Here is a 24,993-nt window from a genome sequence, read left to right on the forward strand (position 1 = left end):
TTTGAAATAGTCAAGCATGATGTTTTCAGCCGGTCAAAAGAATAAAGGGCGCAATATTCTTTGGTCCGATAACTAAAACTTATTTTAAATAGCCCAAATATCATGCAATTAAACCGGCGAAAGCCATAGCAAGTACCACCGTTTAAAGTGTCAAACATGTCGGTGAAAATATCATGGTTTGGGGAATGTTTCTACACATTAGAGTGGGCCTCTTGTATCGTATGCATGACATTGAAATTTTACAGAATTGTATCCTTAAATTGAACATCTTAACGGACAGTAAAATGGCCATAAGGGCAAAAACAACCAGGACGATAAGATCATGAACAATTTTGGAATGTAAGAAAGAGGTTAAAACCTTCTCTGATAATGACACATTCCGCATCGTTTGGGTGCCGGAATGAAAGCGCAGACGATTTGGCGGTGAAGGCCAGAGGACTACCATAGGACTACTTTCGAAAATCTAGTACTTGCGAAAATCCTATGGGGTGATCCGGATCGTGAGAGGATAAGGCTATCACTGAAAGAAACTAAGAAGGAGGTCAGTACAGCTTTTGGTACCATAACGGGACTCAGGACTTATGCAAAATCGGTGCGGCAAGTGATAGCATGTGCAGGGCATGTGGAGAAGATGATGAGACGTTGAAGCATTTCCTATGTACTAAGGTGGGGACACAATGCCAGACATGAACCAACTTAGGGTCGTGGCATGGAAAACAAGGATTTTGTAAAATTTTCTTTTTCGAGGTTACATTTTTTTTAGTATTACTGGCTTATGTGTATGTCCATAGTGTCATGGGGCGGATTAATATCCACACCCTTTTCAACCTAACCTAACCTTACTAAACAGCTATAAGATCACAATTTGGCTGTAACTCAAAATTTGCCTTCCTTTATTCTAATTTTGCATTTTTTTCGCGCAAAAACAAGAATTGTTCCTATTATTTTTCACACGTTAAATTTTGTTATTGTGCTTAAAATGGCCAACAAATTAAAAAAACAGCATATGTTTGACGTTTTCATAACGGAAATTCTGTTTGCAATCTACATGCATTAAAAAATTGATATGAACAATCGTTTTGTTCTCAATTTATAAGCTTTAGAGTCCCATATTTTTCTGTCTAGCAGCTGTTCCGATTTTGTCTCACATAGCTGTATGTGGATGGTTTTGTTTATCCAAATGTCTGTACTGAACACTTACGACCTTATTCACAAAAATGAATAATAAAGTTTTAAAATTGGTTTAATTGACAGTTCTACAATATAAAGAAAATCTGTCAAATAAACCTATACAAAATTTGTGTGAATACCGGTGTTGGCGCTTCTAATACAACTTAGACATAACCTCACCCCATACGTAAACCATATGACATACTATATGTCACCAAGCATTCAAATAAACATTTTTATCACTGCTAGAATTTATTTATTTATTTATTATTATAGTCAATGGAATTCATATCCTTACAGACTAAGATTAAATTCAAAAAATATAAATATATTTACAAAAACTATGTTAGGGGAAAAGCGCAATATAAACTTGACCTAAATACTTCTTTAGATGTGCTAAAATCAATACTTGGCTTCGATTCTTTTTGAAAATTTAAATTAATTCGATTTAAATTTAAAAATGAGCGTGTTAGTGGTCCATTGCGGGCATAATTGCAACGATGAAATTTAATACTAAATAAATCAGTAAATCGTAAACTCCTTACTGGAACAGAAAACGGAACTAAAGCCAACAAATCGGGAGAATCGACACGATTATTAATCAAATCAAAAATAAATAAAGCAGACTGAAATTTTCTACGGCAATCCAAACTCTGTAGTCCCAGTAACAAACATCGCGACCGATATGGTGGATGCTCCAAAGGAAACAAAGGCCTAAGGGCAAATTTAGAAAAAAGTTTTTGAATTCGTTCAATACGACCGATATGCGAAATACAATAAGGATCCCAAATGATGGCGGCATACTCCAACTTTGATCTAACAAAAGTTGTATATAATATCTTGAAAGTGTTAGGATCAGAAAAATCAAAGCAATTTCTCTTAATAAAAGCAAGGACCTTATAAGCATCAGGTATTATATAGTCAATATGTGGAACAAAGGACAAGGAGAAATCAAAAATCACACCCAGGTCGCGAACTGAAGTTGATTTTTTAAGTACACAATTACCAATTTTAAATGAAGTTTGGATTGGATGACGCAATCTGTAAAAAGAGACGTGAGCACATTTCGATAAATTTATAAGAAGCTTGTTGCTAATACACCAACTCAGCAGATTGTCCAAGTCATTCTGTAAATCGAAGACATCAGACATAGACTCAATTTTATGAAATATTTTTAAATCATCAGCATAGAGCAGAAATCTAGATGTTGAAAAGCATGAGGAAATGCCATTTATGAATAAAATAAAAAGAAGTGGCCCCAAGATACTACCCTGAGGCACACCGGAAGTTTGAATATAAGGTGAAGATACAAAACTCTCCACCTTTACTGTACACACTCTGTTGTGAAGATATGAAGCGAAAACCATATACGTGCCCAGGTTTGCGAAAAAGAAAATACCATCAACCATATATTTGTTTGAAGAAGAAGTTGCTTTTAGTTTAAAGTCCCTTTGTAACCTCTACAACTAAAGATTTCTGATGGGGCCCCATCCCCATCGTCATTATCACCATTCCCCTGAAAACCTCTCTTGCTTTATTCTTTATTGCAAAAACAAAGTGGGTGATGTAAATCTTGGTATTTATTTTATATAAAGCACTTGAGCCCTCTTTCTATAACGTTTAAATAAAGTATACTTTTTGGCGTTTTGATTAATTAATATTGTGTAGCCTATGTAAAAGGCGAATGAGATTAGATTTCGATGTAGAAACCTAGTTGAAATATACTCTCTTTTTGTGTGCTTTGTAGTATTAGTAACAACTTTTAGTTTATACGATTTTTTTATTTCGATACTTTGGCAAATACTAGAGACATATTTGACAAATCAATTTTCGAATAGGATTAAGTTTATGATTAATCATTTTCTATTGGGTGTCACATGTCTGTAACATGAGGCAATGCCATTCATTCAAAAGGAATCCTCGCATCATGAACCGTTCATAACTACTGAGGAGTTGAGCAAAGAAAATAGTTAACCCCATCCACAATTAGGTAATTAAAATATCATTAGCATTAAACTAATAAGAAGAACAAATAGCAGCCAGCTATACCAAAAACAATAAACACATCAAAGTTTTTTTTTTATCAAGTTTGGGTGGAAAACCCAAGGAAAACCGTTGTGTATTAAAAAGTTTTCCAACTTCCTAGAGCGTACGCAGTGTGTTTATTAGTCACAAGCCATAAAAAGGGAAAATTTTATTCTTCCAAACCAACACAAAAAAAAATAAATAAAGAGGGAAAAAATCAAAGGCACCCCGGAAACTTTTAAAGCAACATGTTGCCCACCCATTTGCGTCGTAATGTGAGGCAACTTTGTTGCCTGCCATCGAAAAACATTTAACGGGAAGAAATAGCTTTACCAAAAACTAACATTTTTCCGTGCAATAATTATTTTTCGATTCTATTGTTCCAAAGACTTTGACGTGAGTCAAGCGAGTTGCTTGCCTTTCATTCAAACCTAGACCAGATTGGCATAGTGGTGGAATAGTTTCAGTCTACCTGAGTTTCCATTGTTTTCTAAGTTTTCATTGTCGAGAATTTTTTTGGGTGGCAGGAGTTGGAAGAACCTTTGGGGGGACATAAAAAGTAAATTACCATAAATAGCGTTGTTAGCTTTTTACACCTATGATCCAGGAGAACACAAAGGTGGTCCTGCACTCACGATAAAGAAAACTTTCCCAAAGATATGACAGTAAAAACATGGTTTGAAAGTGAAAAGCAAAACTTTCTTTGACTGTGACTATGGCAGTAGCGGGGGGTGGCTATGCAATGTACTAAAGAAAATAGTAGTGTTTCACGAAGGCACATTTATGCTACAAATTTCGTAGGTATTTCTCAAAAATGTCCCGTCGAAAGCATGGAAGGTTTGGTAATATGACACATAGAACGGTACTTACTTACATAGCTTCCACAGTTGATAAAAGTAGTTATTGCAACTTTCACTCCAAACGGTAATTGTTCCATCATTTATACAACATCTTGAAGGATGACACTCCTTTTTATTCCTTTCGCAGTTTGGAAAATTATAACCCCGGAAGAAAATTGTTCTTTAGTAGCATTAAGCCACTATCAGTAGGAGATAAAGAAAACAACTACAAATTTCTTGCAAATGCGTTCCAATCGATTACCTTTGCTTGGAATTTTAACATACTCATCTCTTAAAACAAAAACAGTCTTAAGTAAATGTGTCATCTTTAAACATTGCCCTTAAAATGTTGGTGTATTAGCTCTTCCATAGCCACAAATTCAGGAAGTACGGCGTTGTTATGATCTTCCGGAAGAAGGCAGATTTGATAGTTTAAGCGCCTTGTGATTGAGCTCATTTTTCTACCATCGCCACCTGTTTATCTTTTCATTCACGATGACAGTTACGTTTTAAAGCGCTTTTGCCAACTTAATGCACAAGCAACAGCCGGAATTAAAAGGAAAACATTTTTCTTATCCTTCGAAGACATTAGGTGTCACAATCATGCCATAAAATGGATTGAGCTTCTTTTACTTCCCTTGGAGTTCATGCCAACAAAAGTTCTTATGAACTTTTCTTTTTCCGCTTGAGATGGAGCAAGACAGAGGTAGAACAAAGAATCGTAGACAGAGATACATAGCAAAAAGGGCAAAGGCATTAAGTCACAGTGGTTTATGTAAAAATTTCAATAACAAATTCGAATGTCACAAATAACAGAAGTCTCCCTGATGATTTATAACAGAATATTCGTGGGGAAAAAGTTCAAAAATGCTTTCTCACTTATGGAGTTATAACCATCATTTTAAGCTCTTTTATCATTTCTTATTTTTCAATAAACTTTCTCGAACTCTAGATAATAGCATGTGACTAATTACTGTATCATAAAAATTTGTCAATAGACCCTGGACTTAGTAGAAACCACAGTGCCAAGGGTTCAGTATAAAGTTATCGTAAACTTCAAGTGCAAACATTAGAAAGAATTTGGTCTCTTGTATTTTCATAAGCAGTGAAGGGGGTGACTTGTAACACGGACAAAGTTTCAATGAATTTGTAATAATTTATAACTTTTTTAAAACTCTTAAGAGTTCATGGGAATGGAATGTTAGTCCTTATGAGGGCATTGCATGTCGACTCAGGTAGACATTAGAGTAATTAAATGTTCACAATTTAATTGAAGACATAATAGACTGAATAAAAGAAATATCTGTCGCAAAATTTTTAATGCAACTCATTCCACTTGGATCCAAAAAACCGTTCATAATGAAATGTTGTTAAAAATATCTTTACGTTTATCAGCTTATTTTTCGACATTCCATTAAATTTCCAGGGTGAGAAGCACCAGATATGTAGTTTGTGTATTGTATTTAATGGTTCATTAGTGCGTATAAGTGATAAATTATCAAAACGTATACGCCACACTGTACACCTACAATAGATGCTTAGATGTGAGTGGGTATAACTCACAGTCAGTGTTGCCACTCAAGAAAATTATTTCCTACCAAAACCTACCAAATGTTCTACAAGCCACTACCAAAGAGTTGAACATTTGCCATTTCTCGTCAAATTATACATTTTTAACTCTGCAAAATATACATACTCGGGTGATCAGTTCGGTTTTTGAAAACCGGTATTTCAATTTTTTGAGCTATTTTTGCCATTTTTAAGGTTTTTGGTTTATAAATTTATCAAAATTCTGTATTTAGGGAAAATTCTATCATCATTTTGTTTATAAAGAAATTTTTATCGAATTTTTCTTTTTATAGATAAAATAATTAAAATTTGCTCTTTAGAAAATTTGTATCGAAATTTTGTCTTAAAAAACGTTATCGAAATTTTTCCGACTAAAAATATTACAAAAATATATTTTCTTATGGAAAAATTTTAATTATTGATTTGTTGCCTTTATAGAAAATTCAACTAAAACTTTTTCTTTAAAAAAATTTATTAAAATTTTGTGTTTATAGAAAAGTTCATTGAAATTTTGTCTTAAAAGAACAATTCATTCAGAAATTTAATTTTCCCAGAAAATTTCATAAAAATTTGTTCCTCAGCAAAGTTTTGGCGAAATTTTTTCGCCAAAAATTTGTTCCTCATCTAAGGTTTATTTATAAAATTTCCAAAGGATTCACTTTTGTACAAATGTAACCGGTTTTTTAAAACCCACAAAAACTTAAACCGGTTTTTTAATTTTTTGAATATTTCTAAAACTGGTTTTAGGAAAACCCCGATTTATTGATCACCCTAATACATACTAAATCGTCGTTATATTCATAGACGACCTAGGCATGTCCGTCAGTCTGTTTGTTGAAATCACTCTATGGCCAATAGTTCAAAGATGGCCTATATCTCTATATAGCACCCTCTATAGCGATCTCGCGCTAAGAATTCATTAAAAAACATATTTAAGCTCTTGAGCCCGATCTAAGGTCTTGAGACCAGAAATGCTGTTTTGCAACTCATTTTCACGGTTACAGTGAGTTGCATGGACCAAGTCTGACCATATTTGAATATAGCTGCCATATAGCCATGAGGCCCATTGTAAAAGTATTTGGTTGGCATGGTTTTATTCTACACTCCTAACGAAACCACAAAAACGAAAAGAAACGAACTAACTTAGAAAGGTCCTCGGCCATTTTTTGCCCCTGCTGATGCTCAGTGTGATAGAGTCGGAAAAAAGTACAAAATATGACATTTGAGAACGGATAGAGATAATTCTTTAATTGGTTATCGAGATCATGTGCAAAATTTCTAGGGCCTAGGTGGTCCGGGTGCCTCTTGGCAGGGCTCTAAATTTGGTAGCCTCAGTATTTCGAAAAAAAATGTTTGGGTTGCCGAATCTTCATTTGTGGTCCGATGGCAATCTTGAAATCTTCAATATCTCTGGCAAATAGCAGTTGGCAATGGATTACTCATTTATGTGTTGTTGGGATTCGCATTGGCAAAAGCAATTTTTTTGCAGGAATCCATCTCTACTCAAAGACATCCAACTAAAAGCAAAAATAGCAATCCAGTTAAACCTGTAGACAGCGATTGCCTAAGAATCTGTTGAAACTTGTTAATACTATAACAAGGAACCGAACTTTTTAATACATATATTTTTTGGTTTTCTATTTAAGACAAGAAACTTGGTTTCTAGAGCTAGGCAATATGCTGCTAAATCTTTCTTTCTTTCAAAAAAGAAAAGGCTGAATTAAGGCTTAGCTACATTGAGTCCAGGTTTGATAGAATTTGTTATATTTTGTTGTGTTGTATAATACTGGATGGGCTGACAAACATACTTATCTTCAACTTTACTTATTTTCTCCAAATTGGAATCGAGTTGATTGCCATGAGAACTATGGTAGGCGGGAAGATTTGATTGTTGCAGAGAAATTGTTTGATCAACAGATCCTTGGACATAGACATAGATGCATGCGGTATAAGTATCGAAAGGTGGCTAAACTTTTTTGTTCCCGACCATCGCGCACTGCTCATATCCACATGACTGTTGTGGCTCTAGGCTTTGTTGCTAATTTTTGTGATACTTATTCAACATTATACGAAATACGCATATGTAATGCAATAATAAAAAGCTAGCTTTGCAACTGTATTAGTTTGTTAACAATGAAATCCAAATGTGTGCAAAGAGTTCCTAAGCAGACAAAACCTCGTTTCCAAAACGCCTCCCACAAAAGCGTTTCATGTCTTTCAATTTCCTGCCACAGGAACAAAATGAATTATTAGCCACAACATACATATTTGATAACTTAGAATAGTAGTCGTTGTCGTTGCCTCTCCAGCCAACTGGACCATTTCAATTAAATTTAGTTGTTAAAGATAAATCTTGGCTTGTGGGGACGGTCTGGAGCATCATAGCCTTAGTAACGTTTGTTAATTTATTTTGTGTTTTTATTTCGTTCGTTTCTTTAGTCCTGACCAAATAACACTAAACACATTAAATATTAATGAAGTGCCCTGTGCGTTCGTGTGTGTGTGTGTTTGGAAGTCATCAAATAACTCTGGCTGACCCTGGGATATAACCCTACACCACCTAGCCAGGGATCCAGCAAAAGCTGCTGTGTCTGTCAATCCACACACACACACACCTCCCCTTGTCACAATGTAACCATCGTTGGCTAGTGATAGATATAATTATACCCGCTCCCTACTGCAAAAAAAAAAAGAAAACAAACACCAAAATCCCCATAAATTTGTCCAAAATACATTAGATCTTGTATTCTAATATACAGGCATACACACATACATACATATAGACACACATAAAATGTCATAAAAATACTATTTATTGTTATACAAACAAAAAAAAAACAACAAAAAATAGAAAAAAACCAAAAAAGAAACGATGGGAAAAAACATGATGTTTTTTTCTTAGCCTCTCTCTTTCTCTCTCTCTCTCTCTATCTCTCTATGTGTTGTTCATTTCATTTTGGTTGTTCATTTAATCAATGTGTATGACGTGTTGTTATTACTATTGTTGTTGTTGTTGATGTTGTTGTTGTTTTTGATGATGTTCATGTTGCTGTTGTTATTCATTTTTTTACGGTGAATTTAGCGAAATCATTTGTTAAATAAGTACATTAATTTATTATTTGTAGTGGTAGCTAATGCACAACTAATTCATATTTAAATTGTCCTCACCTCATCTCGGTGGTGTTCATGAATTTAGAGGACTTTCCCATTTTGTTTATTAACCTCATCATCCTCGTTATGATTATAGTCGTCATTTAGTTAATTTTAGTGAAAAAAATGCATTTTGTAATAGTTTTGAGAATTCATAGTGCCTTTAAGGAAAAGTAAGATGATTCGAAGAATATTTCTAATGCCAAAATAAATCTAAAAAACGGATATCAAACAAAACAAGGAAATTCTCTCAAGAATCTAACAATTGACTTGCTAAAAAAAACGAAAAAAATATATATATCTTTTGTGAAAAGAAAAAAACAAGAACACAACTTACCTTTGCTACTGAAAATTTTTCAAAGTTTTTAGATCAAAATTACGAATGAAGCAAATTTTAAAATTTACAGATGATTAATAAAAATATTTTTTGTATACCCTCCACCACAGCATGAGGGAGTTTGCTTACATCATCATGCCGTCTGTCGTTACTTTATTTTAGTTGACCATTACAGAACATTTGTTCCTCTAGCCGAAGGTAGAATAGGTTTCCAAGCACCGCCATCTTCTCCTTTTGCGTGTTCTATTATGGTCGCCTTCAAAAGCTTCTTCGCTGGAGCTTCTACAATCATTCTGGCAATATGACATAGCCAACGCCACCATTGCATTTTGATGCGTCTAACTATGCTATCGTCGTCATACATTCTCCATTAACGCAGACTAGTCCATATATTTCACAAACGATCTTTTACTCTAAATATTCCCTCATCTGTTCCTTCAAGTACCTATTTTTCGGAGCCATACAACAGCACGGGTAGGATCCGTATTTTCTTCTATCGAGAGGGGGCTTTGCTCCTGACCTGCTTGCTCAGTCCAAAGTTGCATCTGCTAGCCAATATTATCCTTTGTTTAATTTCAAAACTGGTGACATTTGTTTTATCACGGCGGTGCCGAGGTAGATAAAGTTGCTGACTATCTCCAAAGTTGTGGTTACCCACTTTCTCCATTTTCTTTGTCTGCTCCGGTGTACAGAACCTTGTGGGAGTTGATCCACTTTGTCTTATCTTCATTTACTGCCATACACACTTTCGTTGATTCTCTTTCTATACTTTCATGCGCTGCAATTACTTGGTGTCCGAGATTTTAGAATGAGCACAGAAGATCGAGACGCTACGTTCGCCTAGTGGAACAAATATTCTGTCATAGCCAATTAAAGTAAAGTAAGCAGGATATTAAAGAAATCACACGATAGGCTGTCTCCCTGATTAAAACTTCGCTGAAACTGATGAGCGTGCGTCAGCAATCTTTATACTGCATAGTCCAATCAGTTTTGGTGAAATACCAAACTCAGACAAAGCTTGAAATTTCGGATCATTTCCAGGATTTGGTGTAGTGCAAATATCAGGTCTATGGTGTATTTACCAGGCCTGCCCCCTCGCTGATAGGTCTCAATTATTTCTTTGAATTTTGATTTTTATCTTTCACTCAGTTTGCTCGATGCGGAGAAGACTTATTCCTTAATGTGCACGGAACATAGTGTGTTGAGGGTTCCGACCATCAGATATGCTTTCTTTTAGCCAGATTGCACAGACGAGCTGATACATACGCCTTATCAACATGTCGCCTGCGGTTTTAAGCAGTTCAGCTGGCAACCTAGCTGCTGCTGACTTAGTTTTTTTCAGCCAGATTACTGCGACGTGGACCTTGTTCTGACTAAGCAATATACATTTTATATCACCGTCAGGGATTGGTTCTGTGGTATACTCATGGCCACTATCTGATGGTGGTAGCAGCAGCTGGGAAAAGTGTTCATTCTGGCTCCTGTGTTTCTTCTGATTCGCTCACATTGAAGTCTTTCGAATTCCTTCTTCTTCTTCTTGAGCAGGAGACGTTTCTCCTCTCTCCTTTTCTCTCGATACCTCTCCTTCGCCTGGCTGGAAAGTTGCCCTATATGCTGCATTCTTGGTTTCAGTAGCTTTTTGACACTCCTAGTCGTATCATGGGTTCCTTGGGGTACCCAAATGCGGATGTTGCGGCTCTCCCCATGGACTGGGCTTTGGGTTTGTCATTGGGCTGCTATACTATCGGGACAGGAAACAATTGGGTCAGCCGAGTGGAGTACGCTTACGTGCAGTGTCATATCGTACGTTTCCCGCCACACTAAGACGACTCAAACAAGGTAAGGAGCCGAATCGAAGTACGTTCTTCGGATCGGTCGTACATCACTCAGTTTCTCGTACATGTGGCAGTGTGAATCCTTCGATGTTGGAATCTGGTGCTGCTGAATATCGTGTTCTTCGCCGCGAAGTCTACTACTCCCAATCCATTGTCGGAGGTTTTTTTGTGCAGGCAAAATTTTCCGGCTTCTGAACCAAAATGAATGGGTGTAAATAAGACTGACGTTGCAGAATTTGGCCTTTATGGGAATTGTGGGTATCCTCTCGTCCACCGGAGTAAACCTGGAGACAAGGTATATTAGTGTCCGATTTACCACAAATCCACAGCCAAATTAAAGCTTTCACCCGGACATTCCAGGTGCAGATATGCAAGTCATGGTCCTTAAAACGTTTGCTGCAGTTGTCAACATAGGGGGAATCCGTTTGCAATCTTCTTCTTTTTTTCAAAGTAATTTCTTTAGATTTTTCTGGTGATGGGCTACTAACCCGACGCCTCAACCCATCTTTCTACCTTTAACGGATATCTAAGATAGCTAGCCACGTGCCACCGCGGGGAGGTTTATGTTTACATTTGGGATGAAAAGATAAGTCCTGATTTTGCCAAGCTAAATTTAATCAGAAACGTTGCTTGGTTTTCAACATCCTCAAGTCCCTCATGCCGTCTGTCACGCCTTAAAATGCTGATTGAAATAAAATTTAAAGCGGTGATTATCTTCTATTAATGCTGGCGAATTTTGTAAAGTATTATGCCATGTCAAAAAGGAGTGGCTCTTATCATTGAACTAAAACTTGAAGTGGACAGCACCATAAGCGTAGAAAGGCCTCTGGGGGGTGAGCGCTCACACTTGAGATGGAAAGTGACTTCGGGCCGCCCTTCTAAGTCTCAGATTCCCCTACGTCCGCACTTGCACACTGTTAAGTAAACACGATCTTTTTGGGAGTTAACGAATTGCTCATATGGGAAATTTTTATACCCTATACCACTACTGTGGTACATTGATAAGTATACCGATTGTCTCAGAATCACTTTCTGTTTCGATTTAGCTACGTCCGTCTGTCTGTCTGTCCGTCTATCCATGTTAATTTGTATACAAACTACACTTCGCAATTTTCATCCGATCGTCTTCAAATTTGGTACAGGCATGTTTTTCGGCCTATCGAAATTGTAAAAATCTGTTCAGATTGTTCTGTTCAGAGCCACTGCAAGCACATTTATTGACCAATTTTACCAAAATTTTGCGCTTTCTTCGACGACTACCACAATATCTGAAAAGTTTGCTCGAAATCGGGTTAGAATTAGATATAGCTCTCATATATATGTTCTTCATATTTGCAGACCAATCTTGCCAAAATTTTGCACAAAGCTGACCTCGACGACAATACCTGAGAAGTTTGGACGAAATCGATTCAGATTTAAGTAAAGCTACCATAAAAATGTTCGTCATATATTGGGTAATATGCAATAATGTTGTCATTTTTCAACCGTAGTTATTATAGTTTTAACATATTTCTCGCAATTTTATACGGATTGTTTAATAACACATCTGAAAACATCCGCCGAAGTTCATCAAATTTGGTTCAGAATTTTATACTGCCTGACTTTTGCCCTTCATTGCTGGTTTAAAGTGTTTGAGTTCGCCAACAACAGCCGAATGTGATTTTACAACCACATATAACGCAATCACACCATTACGCTCGAAAACTATTAGGCGAAAAACTTTGATTTCAAATAAACTCAGTATCGGTGGCTTGAAAACATGAAAATGAGCTGTTAATAAAACAAATATCAATCAATATCAAGGGGCTGTCATTGCGAGTTTGACAGATATACCAATGTGAAGTTGGTAAGACTTTGTGTCAACCACCCTGTAATCTTGTCCTACCACCCTTCGCCTGGCTCCAAATATTTTTTAGAATCATCTTACCTTTCGTTACCGCCGTATAAAATGATTAATGGAAAAGTATTTATGTCTTAAGTAAATATTCAACTACAAACATACATACAGATATGTAGCTGTAAACTATGAAACGTTCATTTCATTGCCAAACAAGAATACGAATAAGAATTTGCCTAGAAAAGAATGATTTTGCAAAAATTTCTTGAAATGTTGTGAAACCACCAACGTACGTATTGTGTTTGTTTCCAGTTTTTTTTTCGAAATCCCTTCGAGAATTGTCTCTGTGTGTGTGTGTGTGTATTTTTGGTATGCGAATTCCTTCCTAACTTCTAATTTTTTACTCTAAAATCTAATTCAATTGAAATGAAGAAATTATTGATCAAGATCAAGCACCGTGAATGAATGAAACTTTCAGTGGAAGCAAATGCTAAAGATCGAGTAACTGCAAAAGCGCCAACGACAAATTAAAATGTTTCAAAATTCTTTGACTTGATATTTCAGTCACGTTATGCGTTTTCACCACAGGACACAGATTTCACGTCATCGTATCCAGGCCCCTCAGCTATGAATCCGCGCGGTGGGCGTGGTGGTTATAATGATTTTTCAGGTGGCGGCAGTGCCATGGGCTCCATGTGCAATATGGCGCCAGCGCATAGCACAAATTCCATCAATAGTGGAGGAGATGGTGGCGGCGGCGGCGATCCCCAGGGCGTCAACGGTACCAATTTAATTGTGAACTATTTGCCTCAAGATATGACAGATCGCGAACTATATGCGCTGTTTAGAACGTGTGGTCCCATCAACACTTGTCGAATCATGAAAGACTATAAGGTAAGATTTAGCTTAAATCGAAAGTTTATTGCACACATGAATGAGCTTTTATTAAAACACTCACCACGATTTGCAAACCCCTACTGTTTCATCTCTAAATTGATAGTTGCAAAAATACATCTAACAATTCTTGCCTTCAAAAGGAATAATAATCTCGGTTGTCATCAAGACCACCATTATCGTCCTTAATGCAAAGTTTAATGTCATATCAAATTAAATTTCAAAAACAATGTGGCTCATAACTGTCTTCCCCTCCCAGCAGTTGTAGCTGCGTATTGCGCAAAATAAAATTCTATTTAAAATGATGTGTCAACTGTCAACGAAAAATACTTTGACAGACATTACATTACCCCTGCCAGGTGAGCTGCTTGGCTGGCGGGCTGGTTGGTTGGCATGCACTGCACATCTCATCAAATATTTAAATGTTAAATTTATGATGAAACTTGACTTTGCCGTAGACCGTGTAGCCCATAAGTGAAAGGAAGTAGGCAAAGATGATGCTTCAACATCCCAGCACCCACTTGACCCCAAAGTTGGCAAGCACTATATCGCATATGCATAAGGAGCGTGGGTGGGAGTGTGTTTTAATTCAAGTTTAATGTTAGCTTAAATAATGTCGTTGCTCATTGTTCATATCTGCAAAAACTCTCATATAAATTTCCTTTCTCTCATCTATATTTCCGTTTCCTTTTTTTTTTTCTTGCTTTCCTGACGACTTTGTGTGGGCGATAAACGATAATGGACAATGCCTACCATGGTGCACACAGACTGGCTACAGTTTTGGTTATGCTTTTGTTGATTTTGCTTCCGAAATTGATGCCCAAAATGCGATCAAGACTGTGAATGGTATTACAGTGAGGAATAAACGTATAAAGGTAAGTCGGCCATCCTTTTCTCTCTTTTTTATTTTTTTTATTTTTTTATTACGATTTCGGTCGTTTGCCTTCCCCTGATTTAACTCCTTTTTAATGAGGGTCTTTGTGGCAGTGTGGCTGAATGGAAATTGATTTAAAATATCGCTTTGGAATGCGATGTAAATCAATTGCGGTTGCCGTTACCTTTGTTTGTTTAGCCGGCGGTGCCAGGTCGTGTTGATCGGCACAGACGCTATGGTTTTGGATTGTTGGCAGCACATTGTTGCTTTAATTGCTGCCGCATTTGGAGTACGCACTTGTGCCAGTGTGTGCGTGTGTGTTTGTGTGGCGGGTTTTTAAGTTTTCATCGTTTTTACTTTCAACTCATAGGGACTCAACTCTCGTTGCTGCCAAGCAAAAAACAGTAGGCCAACCAACCTTGATGTTGGTGGCGAGAGAGAAGCGAGAACGCCACACTTTGTTGTCATAAAGCAGGCAGTGGTGGGCATGCAGAAGGGTTCGTCGTGAATATTTGATGTTATTTTCTTTATCCTGGAAGAAGTATCATCCACCAGACCAGTTTGTGTTGATTTTTTTTTTTTATTAATGCAGCATACATTGTGGCATTGTCGTTCGCGCAGCGATGACGATAATAACCACTGATGTTTGTGTGCAGATAATGTGGGTGAAGCCAAATTTTGGGGGAAATCGAGTTGGATGCTCGCCCTGAATGTAAGCTACACAATCTTCTTGGTCTTTTTGCATTTCGAATGAGGGTGGCACCTTTTGGTTGCGACTTAAACTGAAGATTGATGAAAATTCATCGCCTACAATTAAGTTCAGCGAGCAGAGTGGTTACAGCCGTGCCGAGTTCATGCTCTCCCCTCGCCTGCCATTCCATGCTGCTTTGGGAAGTAATACTGTAATTTAGAGCAGTAAATGTCAAATTTCGTAATTACATCCGCACACCATTCAAAATCCAGGCAGTGGCAAGGAGTAGAACTTCCTAAAATCCTAATTGCGGTTGTAAATAGAGGATGTATGTATGGATGTATGTACCCAACAACTTGTTATGTAAATTTCCAAATTGGATTTCTCCACACCTTGTGTGGCTCACAAGGATACAATGTAATGTTTATGGCATTTTAATGTTTTTTTGTGTTTTTTTTTTTTTTCAAAGAAATAAACATTTTAGGAAGTTTCGTGATATCAGAATTTTATCAGTTTTTATACTGCAGCCGGAAAGGTTGAAAGACATTAAAAAAAACTCCTTATACCAAAAACGATTTTATGTTTGGAAAGAAACATTTGAAACTACAATTTGAGATCAGTGGCGGCAATGCAGGATATGTCATCGCATTTTGAAAAAAAGAAAATGATATAAACTCCCATTAGTCTTTAATGCTTAAGATTTTTATTCAGTTTTGGCCGCATACACCACCCAATCGCAGCTGTCGAAAATGTAAAACGAAAAAAATTATCCAACTCACATAAATGCCTCTTTGTGATAATGTGATGTACACATGTACGAGTCGATAAACATTCGCAATGGCAGTCTGTCATCTTGGCATTTCCTTGATTTACGTTTTCATGCTTAAGGATGTTTTTTTTGGGAAGGAGGGGGTAGATGCGTTTAGAATTCCCAATTGTCTCATTTACGAGGAACATCAACAGAGATTTTTGGCCAGCATTGAATTGAAAACACTTGAGTCATTTCGGGGACCAGGGAGGGACAAGACTTTCGTCGGCTGTTATACAAAAGAAGACAACTTCATTTGTTACAACTTATGCTTACTCCCAAAGGCCATAGATTTATGAAATAATATCTGGCCATGACACTTTGCTCCAGCCTAAAATGGCTATTGGAAAGCAAAGTGTTCTTAAAATATTTTTAAGCTGGTATCAAAATCAAAATCAAGCTATAAACATACCACAGAGTTACAACAATGGGATTGTTTTATTTACCAATCTAGCGGTTAATGTGTATATCCGATATATGTAATGCGTTTTTACTTATTTTTCTCTACCTATTTATTACAAGCTTACATTTTATTTCTTCTAATTTTTATTTTTTTTTTATTTTATTAATTGCTAATAAGTAATAAAATGTTTTGATAGTTATGTACCTTTTCCTTTTGAGTTAATAATTTTTGAATTGAAATTCCTTCTATTCGTGTTATCACCGCTATTTATCACTGTTATGGACCGACCTCTGTTGTCGTAACACTCGCTGTGGGGGTATACATTGGTTGGTGTTTTGCAAGAATGTCATATATCCTCCCCGTCTGCCCTTGTTTTTCTTGTTCGTTGGTCATCAATCATTCAAAAGTTCATATTTTCAATTATATACAAAAATGCTATTCGCCATGGCTGGAGAATGGCTGAGGTGGGAAGGAGGAGAACAGCACAACACGAGTACCTGGGGCGTTGGGGCTCTCTGAGCACATGTACATATCTCAGCCATTTCGTTCTCTGCGGTCCTGTTTTGTGTTTTGTCCTTTTTCGATGGCGGTTTGTTTACCATTCGTTCCTTTTCCTGACGCATAACTGCTTTGCATACGACAAACAAAAACTAATTAATCTTGTTTTTGGTTCGCTGTGGTGAAGGTGGAGAAGCTTGCCTTTTGGACTTTGTTATGAACAAAAGTGAATGTTGTTGCCATCAGTCATCAGTGTATTTACGCCTGTTTACTCTTTAAAGTTTTGACGCCGCTCTCAACTAATGTTCAATATGCAACAACAGTCTTCGTTGGTGTTGCATACATTTACCCCTCCAATGTTCTTATAACTCTAAATGCGTGTGTGTGTGTGTGTGTGTGTGTGGGTGAGGAACTTGTTTCATTTGTAATCTGGAACTAATTACTTCAATTGTCACGCTTAATGGCAACCAATTGAGTGCACATTTCATGAGGAACAGAGTCATGCACGACAGACGAGTACATTTAACTTGGAAGACGTGATGAGAATTGCTATACCTTGCCATAAACGTTAGTTGAACTCTGGGAGTAGTTCGTGTCGTTATCCTTCCACCCAATTCTCAAGCAGCAAAAGAAGCGTACAACACCTGGCTGGGGAGGAGTCAAGATGGGATGAGACGAGACGTTTGTTTATTCGCTCTGCTTGCTAAACTCACACGACTTTAGGCATGTCGGCGGCCATAGAGGACAGAGGAAGAAGGAATTGATATGCGATTTGTGAAACAGACAATTAGTAGAGATTGAATATTTAGCAAGATTCCATCTGTCGTAGTCAGGCACCTTGTACAAGTGGCACTTTTGTGCGATTGTTGTAGAGTAAACATGCCATATAATGGCATTAGCCTTGCTTCGAGGTATTTAAAGAGAGCTGTGCCATCTTTCTCGTGCCCAAATGTCCCATCTGATTTCAATGGCCGGGAAACTAACTGTATCTGAGGGAAATCGATTTCGTTTCGTTTCTGTTCTACTTTTATTGTTTATTGAATATCTTCAATGCCTAACTGTGTGTGCTCTGCCGTTTTCTAGGTTTCATATGCCCGACCTGGTGGTGAATCAATTAAGGATACCAATTTATATGTCACCAATTTGCCACGTACAATCACCGACGATGAACTGGAGAAGATCTTTGGCAAATATGGCAGCATTGTACAAAAGAACATACTCAGAGATAAACTAACCGGTAGACCGCGAGGTGTAGCATTTGTAAGGTAAGTCATGCGACACACAATTCAAATGTTCATTTATATATCCTGTTTATAGAAAACTCTGAAATTCCCTTGAGGCTATTTAATAGACCCCTTTTATTGAAAATTAACACAGCCATAAATATTTAATATTGTCTCGATTAAAAAAATCAGCCTTTACAACAAATGGAGACGACGGTAATTTAAAATGAAATAAAAGAAATAGAATTGCAATCTTTATAACGGTAAAGAATCAAGCCTCTGAACCAAGAAAACCGGTAGCTGGTCACAAAACAGCACCTAAAAACCCGCAACAATACCTACAAATCCGTCAGACGGCCCTACAAAATACAGCAGGTCCCAGAAAATCGGTACCTGGGTCCAGAAGACCGACAGCTAATCCCAGAACACTGGTAGATAGTTTCAGACACGGAATCTTGGCCTAGAAAATCGATAACTAGTCCCAGCAAGGCGGTAGCTCCACCCAAACCCTGCAGCTGGCATAAAAACCGATAGCTGTCCACAAAACAGCTGTGGCTGTACCTTAAAACCGGCAACTACACCTTATAACACCAGACGCCAGAAGCACAGAAAAGTACCTTTGGCATCGGTAACTTGGTCGAAAAAACATACAGCTGGGCCCAGAAGGCCCTAAAACCACGGCAGCAGGGTCCAGAAAATCAGCGGTAAATGGACCCAAAAAAGACCAGCCCAGAAAATAGGCATTTGGGCCCAGAAAAGCTGTTTCTTGTCCCTGAAAGTCGGTAGCTCAACTTAAAAACCGGCAGTCGGCCGCGAAAATCATGTAGCTAGGTCCAGAAAAGTGGTAGTTGGAACTTAACTCAACAGTTGGCCCTAAAACCCAGAAGCAGGGCCCAGAAATTCCATAGATGGGACCCCGAAAAGCGGCAGTTGGACCCAAAACCCCCAGAAGGGCCCAGAAAACTGGCAGCTGGGCCCAGAAAATCCGTAGCAAAATGCAAGCAGCAGGGCCCAGAAAATCAATAGCAAAATACAAACAGCAAGGAAGATCGGTAGGTGCGCCCTGAAAACCGGTAGTTAGACCTAAATCAACATCAGGGCATTAAAACCTAATATGGGTAGATGGTCCAAAAACCTGTAGCTGAATCCTGAAACCCGGCAGATAGTCCTAGAAAATCTGTAGCTAGTCTAAAAACTGGCAACATGACGGTTTTTGGGTCCAGTTACCAGTTTTCTGAGCCCGGAGTCTGCTGCCGGTTATTGGGCGCAGCTGCCGGGTTTGGGTAAAGATCCTGCTTGTTTGTAACTATCCTCCGAGTTTCTGGGCCCATCAGCCTATTTTTAGACCTTGCTGCTGTTTTTTGCGTCCATCTACCGATTTTCTAGGCCCATCCACCGATTTTCTGGACCTAGCTGCAGTGCAGTGCTGTAGGGTTGGAGTCCAGCTGTCGGTTTTTTTGGTTCAGTTGCAGGGTTCGGGTCCAGGTAACGGATTTCCAGGCCTAGCAAATGGTTTTCTGGGTCAAGGTACCGATTTTCTCGTTACCGCTGCAGGTTTGTGTATTCATCTGCTTATTGTGGAAGAGCTGGGCCTAAAAACTGGTACCAGTATCCAGAAATTTGGTGCTAGGATTAGAAAATCAGTGCCTTGACCTAGAAACCGATAGCAGGGCTCCAGGGAAAGTGGGTGCTAGGATTAGAAAATCCTTACCTTGACTCAGAAACCGGTAGCAGGACCCAAACAAACGCTTGATTGACCCACTACCGGTTTTCTGGGCCCATCTCCAGATTCTCTGAATCCTGCTGCCGGTGTTTAGCCCCATCTCTCGCAGAACCTGCAGCTGCAGCTAAAAACCAGCAGCGGGAACCAGAAAATCTGTACCTTGACCCAGAAAACCGTTACCTGGTACCGAACCATGCAGCTGCCCCGAACACGACAGCAGGGTTCTGAAAACCGGTAGCTAGCCCAGAAAACAGGAAGCTGTGCTAAACTACCGTTTTTTGGGTCTATCTACAGGTTTTCTGGAACTAGCTACCAGTCTTCTGAATTTTTCGGAATCCTTTGGCGGTTGTTGCAAGTTTTGGAGCAGCTGGGCCCGAAAACCGGCAGCAGGATCTGGAAAATCGGGATCTAGACCCAAATGACCGGTAAATTGTTGCAGGAATCCGCTAGGTGGACCCAGATAACGGTAGCAGGGCCAAAAAAGTTGGCGGCTTGACCCAGCTACCGGGCTTCTGGGGCTAGTTATCGGAAAATCTGTACCTTGACCAAGATGGGCCAAGTTTAGGCCTTGCTACCGATTTCTGAGTACATCTAGCAGGTTTCATTCGGGAGCTAGGCCCAAAGGACCGGTAGCTTGTCCCAGGAACCTGTTAGATGGACTCAGAAATCGGGGCCTAACTCCAGATTTACCATATCCTGCTGTTTGTTTTTAGGCCCTGCTGCTTGTTTTTAGGTTCAGCTGCAGGGCCCAGCTATCTGGTTTTGTTTTTTTTTGGGTCCTGCTGCCTATTTTAGGTTGTGCTACCAACAAACTACCGGTGTTTTTGGGCCCATTTACCGATATTCTGGCACCACTGCAAGTTTTTAGGCCCAACTTCAGGTTTTGGGCCTAAAAACCAGCAACAGGATCCGGAGAATCGGGAGCTAGGCTCAGAAACCCGGAAACTGGGCCAACCTATCGATATTTTGGGTCCTGCTGCCGGTTTCTAGATCTTGCTACTAGTTTTAAGGGCCAGCTGCACGGTTTGGGCCTAGCTACCGGTTTTCTGGACCAAGGTACCGATTCCGTTGCAAGTTTTTAGGTACAGATACACGTTTTGCGGCAGCTGGACCTCAAAATCGGCATCAGAATCCAGAGAATCGAGAGCAGGGCCAAGAAAACCGGTAGCTGCCCCAAGCCACCGATTTTTTGGGCCCTGTTAACGATTTATGGCTCTATCTACCGATTTTCTGGGAGCATTCATTTAGATTTTTCAGATCCTACTGGCGGTTTTAGGTCCAGCTGCAGGTTTTGGTGCATCTTTATAGGCCCAGCTGCTGGGTTTGAGACTAACTACCAGTTTTCTTGGACCCGATGCAGGGTTTTAGGTGCAGCTGCAGGTTTTGGGACGGCTGAGCCTACCAGTTTTCTCAGAGTAGCTACATGTCTTCTAGATTTTTCGGATCCAGCTGCAGATTTTGGGACAGCTGGGCCAGAAAACCGGCAGCAGGACCCGAAAAATCGTGAGCTAGGCCCAGAAAACTGATAGATAGCTTCACAAAATCATTAGCTAGGCCCAAGCTACTGGTATTTGGGGCCCTGCTACCGATTTTTGGGTAAATTTTGGTCCTTAAAAACGGAGCATTAAAACTACTATTAGTATTAAGGCCCTGTTGCTGCTACCGATATTCAGGGCCCTTGTACCTGATTTCTGGGTTTTGCTGCCGAGATATCGATATTTTGGTCCATGCTGCCGGATTCCTGCGGCTAGCAACTGAGGCTAGCTCCCGATTTTGTAGATCCTGCGGGCGGTTCTTAGGCCTAGATACAGATTTTGGCGACGGCAGGGTCTAAAAAACTTCTAGATTTCTCGGATCCTACTGGCGGTTTCTAGGTCCAGCTGCAGGCTTTGGGACAGCTGGGCCCCAAAACCCGCAACACTGTCCGCAAAATCGGGAGCTAGGCCCAGAAAACTGAAAGCTAGACACAAAAATCGGTAGCTAGGCCCAAGCTGCCGGTTTTTAGGCCCAGCTGCTGGGTTTGGGACTAACTACCAGTTTTCTTGGACCCGATGCAGGGTTTTAGGTGCAGTTGCAGGTTTTGGGACGGCTGAGCTGGCAGTTTTTAGGACCAGTTGCAGGATTTGGGACAGCTGCGCCCAAAAACCGGTTGTTAGGCCGGAAAATCGGGAGCTAGTCCCAGAAAACTGAAGGATTTTTGACAGCTGGTCCCGAAAACCGGCTGTAGGGCCATACAATCGGGAGCTAGCCTCAGAAAATCCGTAGCTTGGCCCAAGCTACCGATATTTGGGGCCCTGCTACCGGTTTTTAGACCAAGCTGAGCCCGAAAACCGGCTGCAGGGCCCGGAAAATCGGGAGCTAGACCCTTCTGATAGCTTCACTCAAAAAATCGGTAGCCAAAACCGGCAGCAGGATCCGGAGAATCGAGAGCTTAGGCCACCGACTTTTAGGGCCCTGTTACCGGGTTTTGAGTTTATCTACCGGTTTTGTGGGAATAACTACCAGTCTTCTAGATTTTTCGGATCCTGTTGGCGGTTTTTAGGTCCAGCTGCAGGTTTTGGGCCCCGAAAACCGGTTGCAGGGCCGGGAAAATCGGGAGATAGACCCAGAAAATGTTATAGCTAGTCTCAGAAAATCGGAAGCTAGGCCCAAGCTACCGATATTTGGGGCCCTGCTACCTGTTTTTAGGCCCACCTGCAGGATTTAGGCCTTGCTACCGGTTTTCTGGACCTAAAAAACGGCAGCAGGATTCAGAGAATTGAGAGCTAGGCCAAGTAGCTGGCCCAAACCACCGATTTTTTGAGCTCTGTTACCGGCTTTTGGGTTTATATACCGGATTCCTGGGACTAGCTACCGCTCTTCTGAGCCTAGCTCCCGATTTTTAGGACCAGCTGCAGGGTTTGGGCTAGCCAGCTACCGGATACTGGACCAACGTACCGATTCCGCCTCAGGTTTTTAGGACCAGTTGCAGGATTTGGGACAGCTGGGCCCGAAAACCGGTTTTGGGACAGCTAGGCCCCAAAACCGGCAGCAGGGTCCGGAGAATCGAGAGCCTAGGTCAAGAAAACCGGTAGCTGGCTCAAGCCACCGATTTTTCGGGCCCTGTTGCCGGCTTTTGGCTTAGCTTTTGGATTTATCTACCGTTTTTGTGGGAATAGCTACCAGTCTTCTAGATTTTTCGGATCCTGCTAGAGGTTTTAAGGTCCAGCTGCAGGTTGTTGGACAGCTGGGCACGAAAACCGGCTGCAGGGCCCGGAAAATCGGGAGCTAGACCCAGAAAACTGATAGCTAGTCCCTGAAAATCGGTAGCTAGGACCAAGCTACCGATATTTGGAGCCCTGCTACCGGTTTTTAGGCCCAGCTGCAGGGTTTGGGCCTAGCTACCGGATTTCTGGACCTAAAAAACGGCAGCAGGATCCAGAGGATCGATTTAGATCCAGCTGCGGGTTTTTAGGTCCAGCTGCAGGTTTGGGGACAGCTGGCCTCGAAAACCGGCTGCAGGGCCCGGAAAATCGGGAGCTAGACCCAGAAAACTGATAGCTAGCCTCAGTTCTCTTGGCCCAGCTCTCGATTCTCTGGATCCTGCTGCCGTTTTAGGTCCAGAAAACTGGTAGATAGACCCAAACTCTGCAGCCGGCCCTAAAAACCGGTAGCAGGACCCCAAATATCGGTAGCTTGGGCCTAAGCTACCGATTTTTGGGGCCCTGCTATCGGTTTTTAGGCCCAGATGCAGGGTTTGGCCCTAGCTACCGGTGAAATCGGGTTTAAACCCAAGCCACCGATTTTTAGGGCCCTGTTACCGGTTTTGTGGGAATAGCTACCAGTCTTCCAGATTTTTCGGATCCTGCTGGCGGTTTTAAGGTCCAGCTGAAGGTTTTGGGACAGCTGGGCCCGCAAACCGGCTGCAGGGCCCGAAAACCGGCTGCCGGGCCCGGAAAATCGGGAGCTAGACCCAGGAAACTGATAGCTAGCCTCAGAAAATCGGTAGCTAGGCCCAAGCTACCGATTTTTTGGGCCCTGTTACCGGCTTATGGGTAGATTTTTTGGATCCTGCTGGCGGTTTTAGGTCCAGCTACAGGTTTTATCACAGCTGAGCCCGAAAACCAGTAGCACTGCCCCAGAAAATCGGTAGCTTAGGCCCAAGCTACCGATATTTGGGGTCCTGCTATCAGTTTTAAGGGCTGCAGGGTTTGGGTCTATTTACCAGTTTCCTGGACATAAAAAACGGCAGCAGGATCCAGAGAATCGAGCGCTAGGCCAAGAGAACCGATAGCTGGCTGAACCCACCAGGGCCCTGTTACCGGCTTTTGGGCTTATTTACCGGTTTTCTGGGAGAAGCTACCAGTATTCTAGATTTTTCAGATCCTGCTACCGGTTTTTAGGCCCAGTTACAGGGTTTGGGCCTAGCTATCGGTTTTCTGGACCAAGGTACCGATTCCGCTTCAGGTTTTTAGGTCCAGCTGCAGGTTTTGGGACAGCTGGGCCCCAAAACCGGCAGCAGGATCCGGATAATCAAGAGCTTAGGCCACGAAAACCGGTAGCTGGCCCAACCCACCAGGGCCCTGTTACCGGCTTTTGGGTTTATTTACCGGTTCTCTGGGAGAAGCTACCAGTATTCTAGATTTTTCGGATCCTGCTGGCGGTTTTTAGGTCCAGCTGCAGGTTTTGGGACAGCTGGGCCCGAAAACTGGCTGCAGGGCCCGGAAAATCGGGAGCTAGACCTAGAAAACTCATAGCTGGCCTCAGAAAATCGGTAGCTAGGCCCAAGCTACCGATATTTGGGGCCCTGCTACCGGTTTTTATGCCCAGCTGCAGGTTTGGAGACAGCTGGGCTCGTAAACCGGCTGCAGGGCCCGGAAAATCGGGAGCTAGACCCAGAAAACTGATAGCTAGCCTCAGAAAATCGGTAGCTAGGCCTAAGCTAAATCGGGAGCTAGACCCAGAAAACTCATAGCGGGCCTCAGAAAATCGGTAGCTATGCCCAAGCTACCGATATTTGGAGCCCTGCTACCGGTTTTTAGGCCCAGATGCAGGGTTTGGCCCTACCTATCGGTTTTCTGGACCAAGGTACCGATTCCGCCTCAGGTTTTTAGGTCCAGCTGCAGGTTTTGGGACAG

General features: G+C 40.6%; 1 protein-coding gene and 1 long non-coding RNA gene across 11 annotated transcripts in view; one reads left to right on the top strand and one right to left on the bottom strand.

Annotated features, from left to right (window-relative positions):
* The window catches only part of LOC106084176 (sex-lethal homolog), a 116,543-nt gene that overhangs the window by 63,439 nt on the left and 28,111 nt on the right, over window positions 1–24,993 (top strand). For 7 of the 10 annotated variants that reach the window (XM_013247703.2, XM_013247697.2, XM_013247694.2 and 4 more), the window contains exons 4-6: window positions 13,327–13,656; window positions 14,424–14,531; window positions 18,014–18,195. In XM_013247703.2, coding sequence (XP_013103157.1) covers window positions 13,327–13,656; window positions 14,424–14,531; window positions 18,014–18,195 — 620 coding nt within the window. The remainder of the gene's footprint in view (window positions 1–13,326; window positions 13,657–14,423; window positions 14,532–18,013; window positions 18,196–24,993) is intronic. The other 3 variants (XM_013247705.2, XM_013247701.2, XM_013247702.2) reach the window with 1 other exon arrangement.
* Window positions 1–24,993, bottom strand: part of LOC106084177 (uncharacterized) — a 125,738-nt gene that overhangs the window by 19,210 nt on the left and 81,535 nt on the right. The gene's annotated exons all lie outside the window — the stretch shown is intronic.

The sequence above is a fragment of the Stomoxys calcitrans genome, chromosome 4 (assembly GCF_963082655.1).
Source record: "Stomoxys calcitrans chromosome 4, idStoCalc2.1, whole genome shotgun sequence".
NCBI classification, from domain to species: Eukaryota; Metazoa; Arthropoda; class Insecta; order Diptera; family Muscidae; genus Stomoxys; species Stomoxys calcitrans.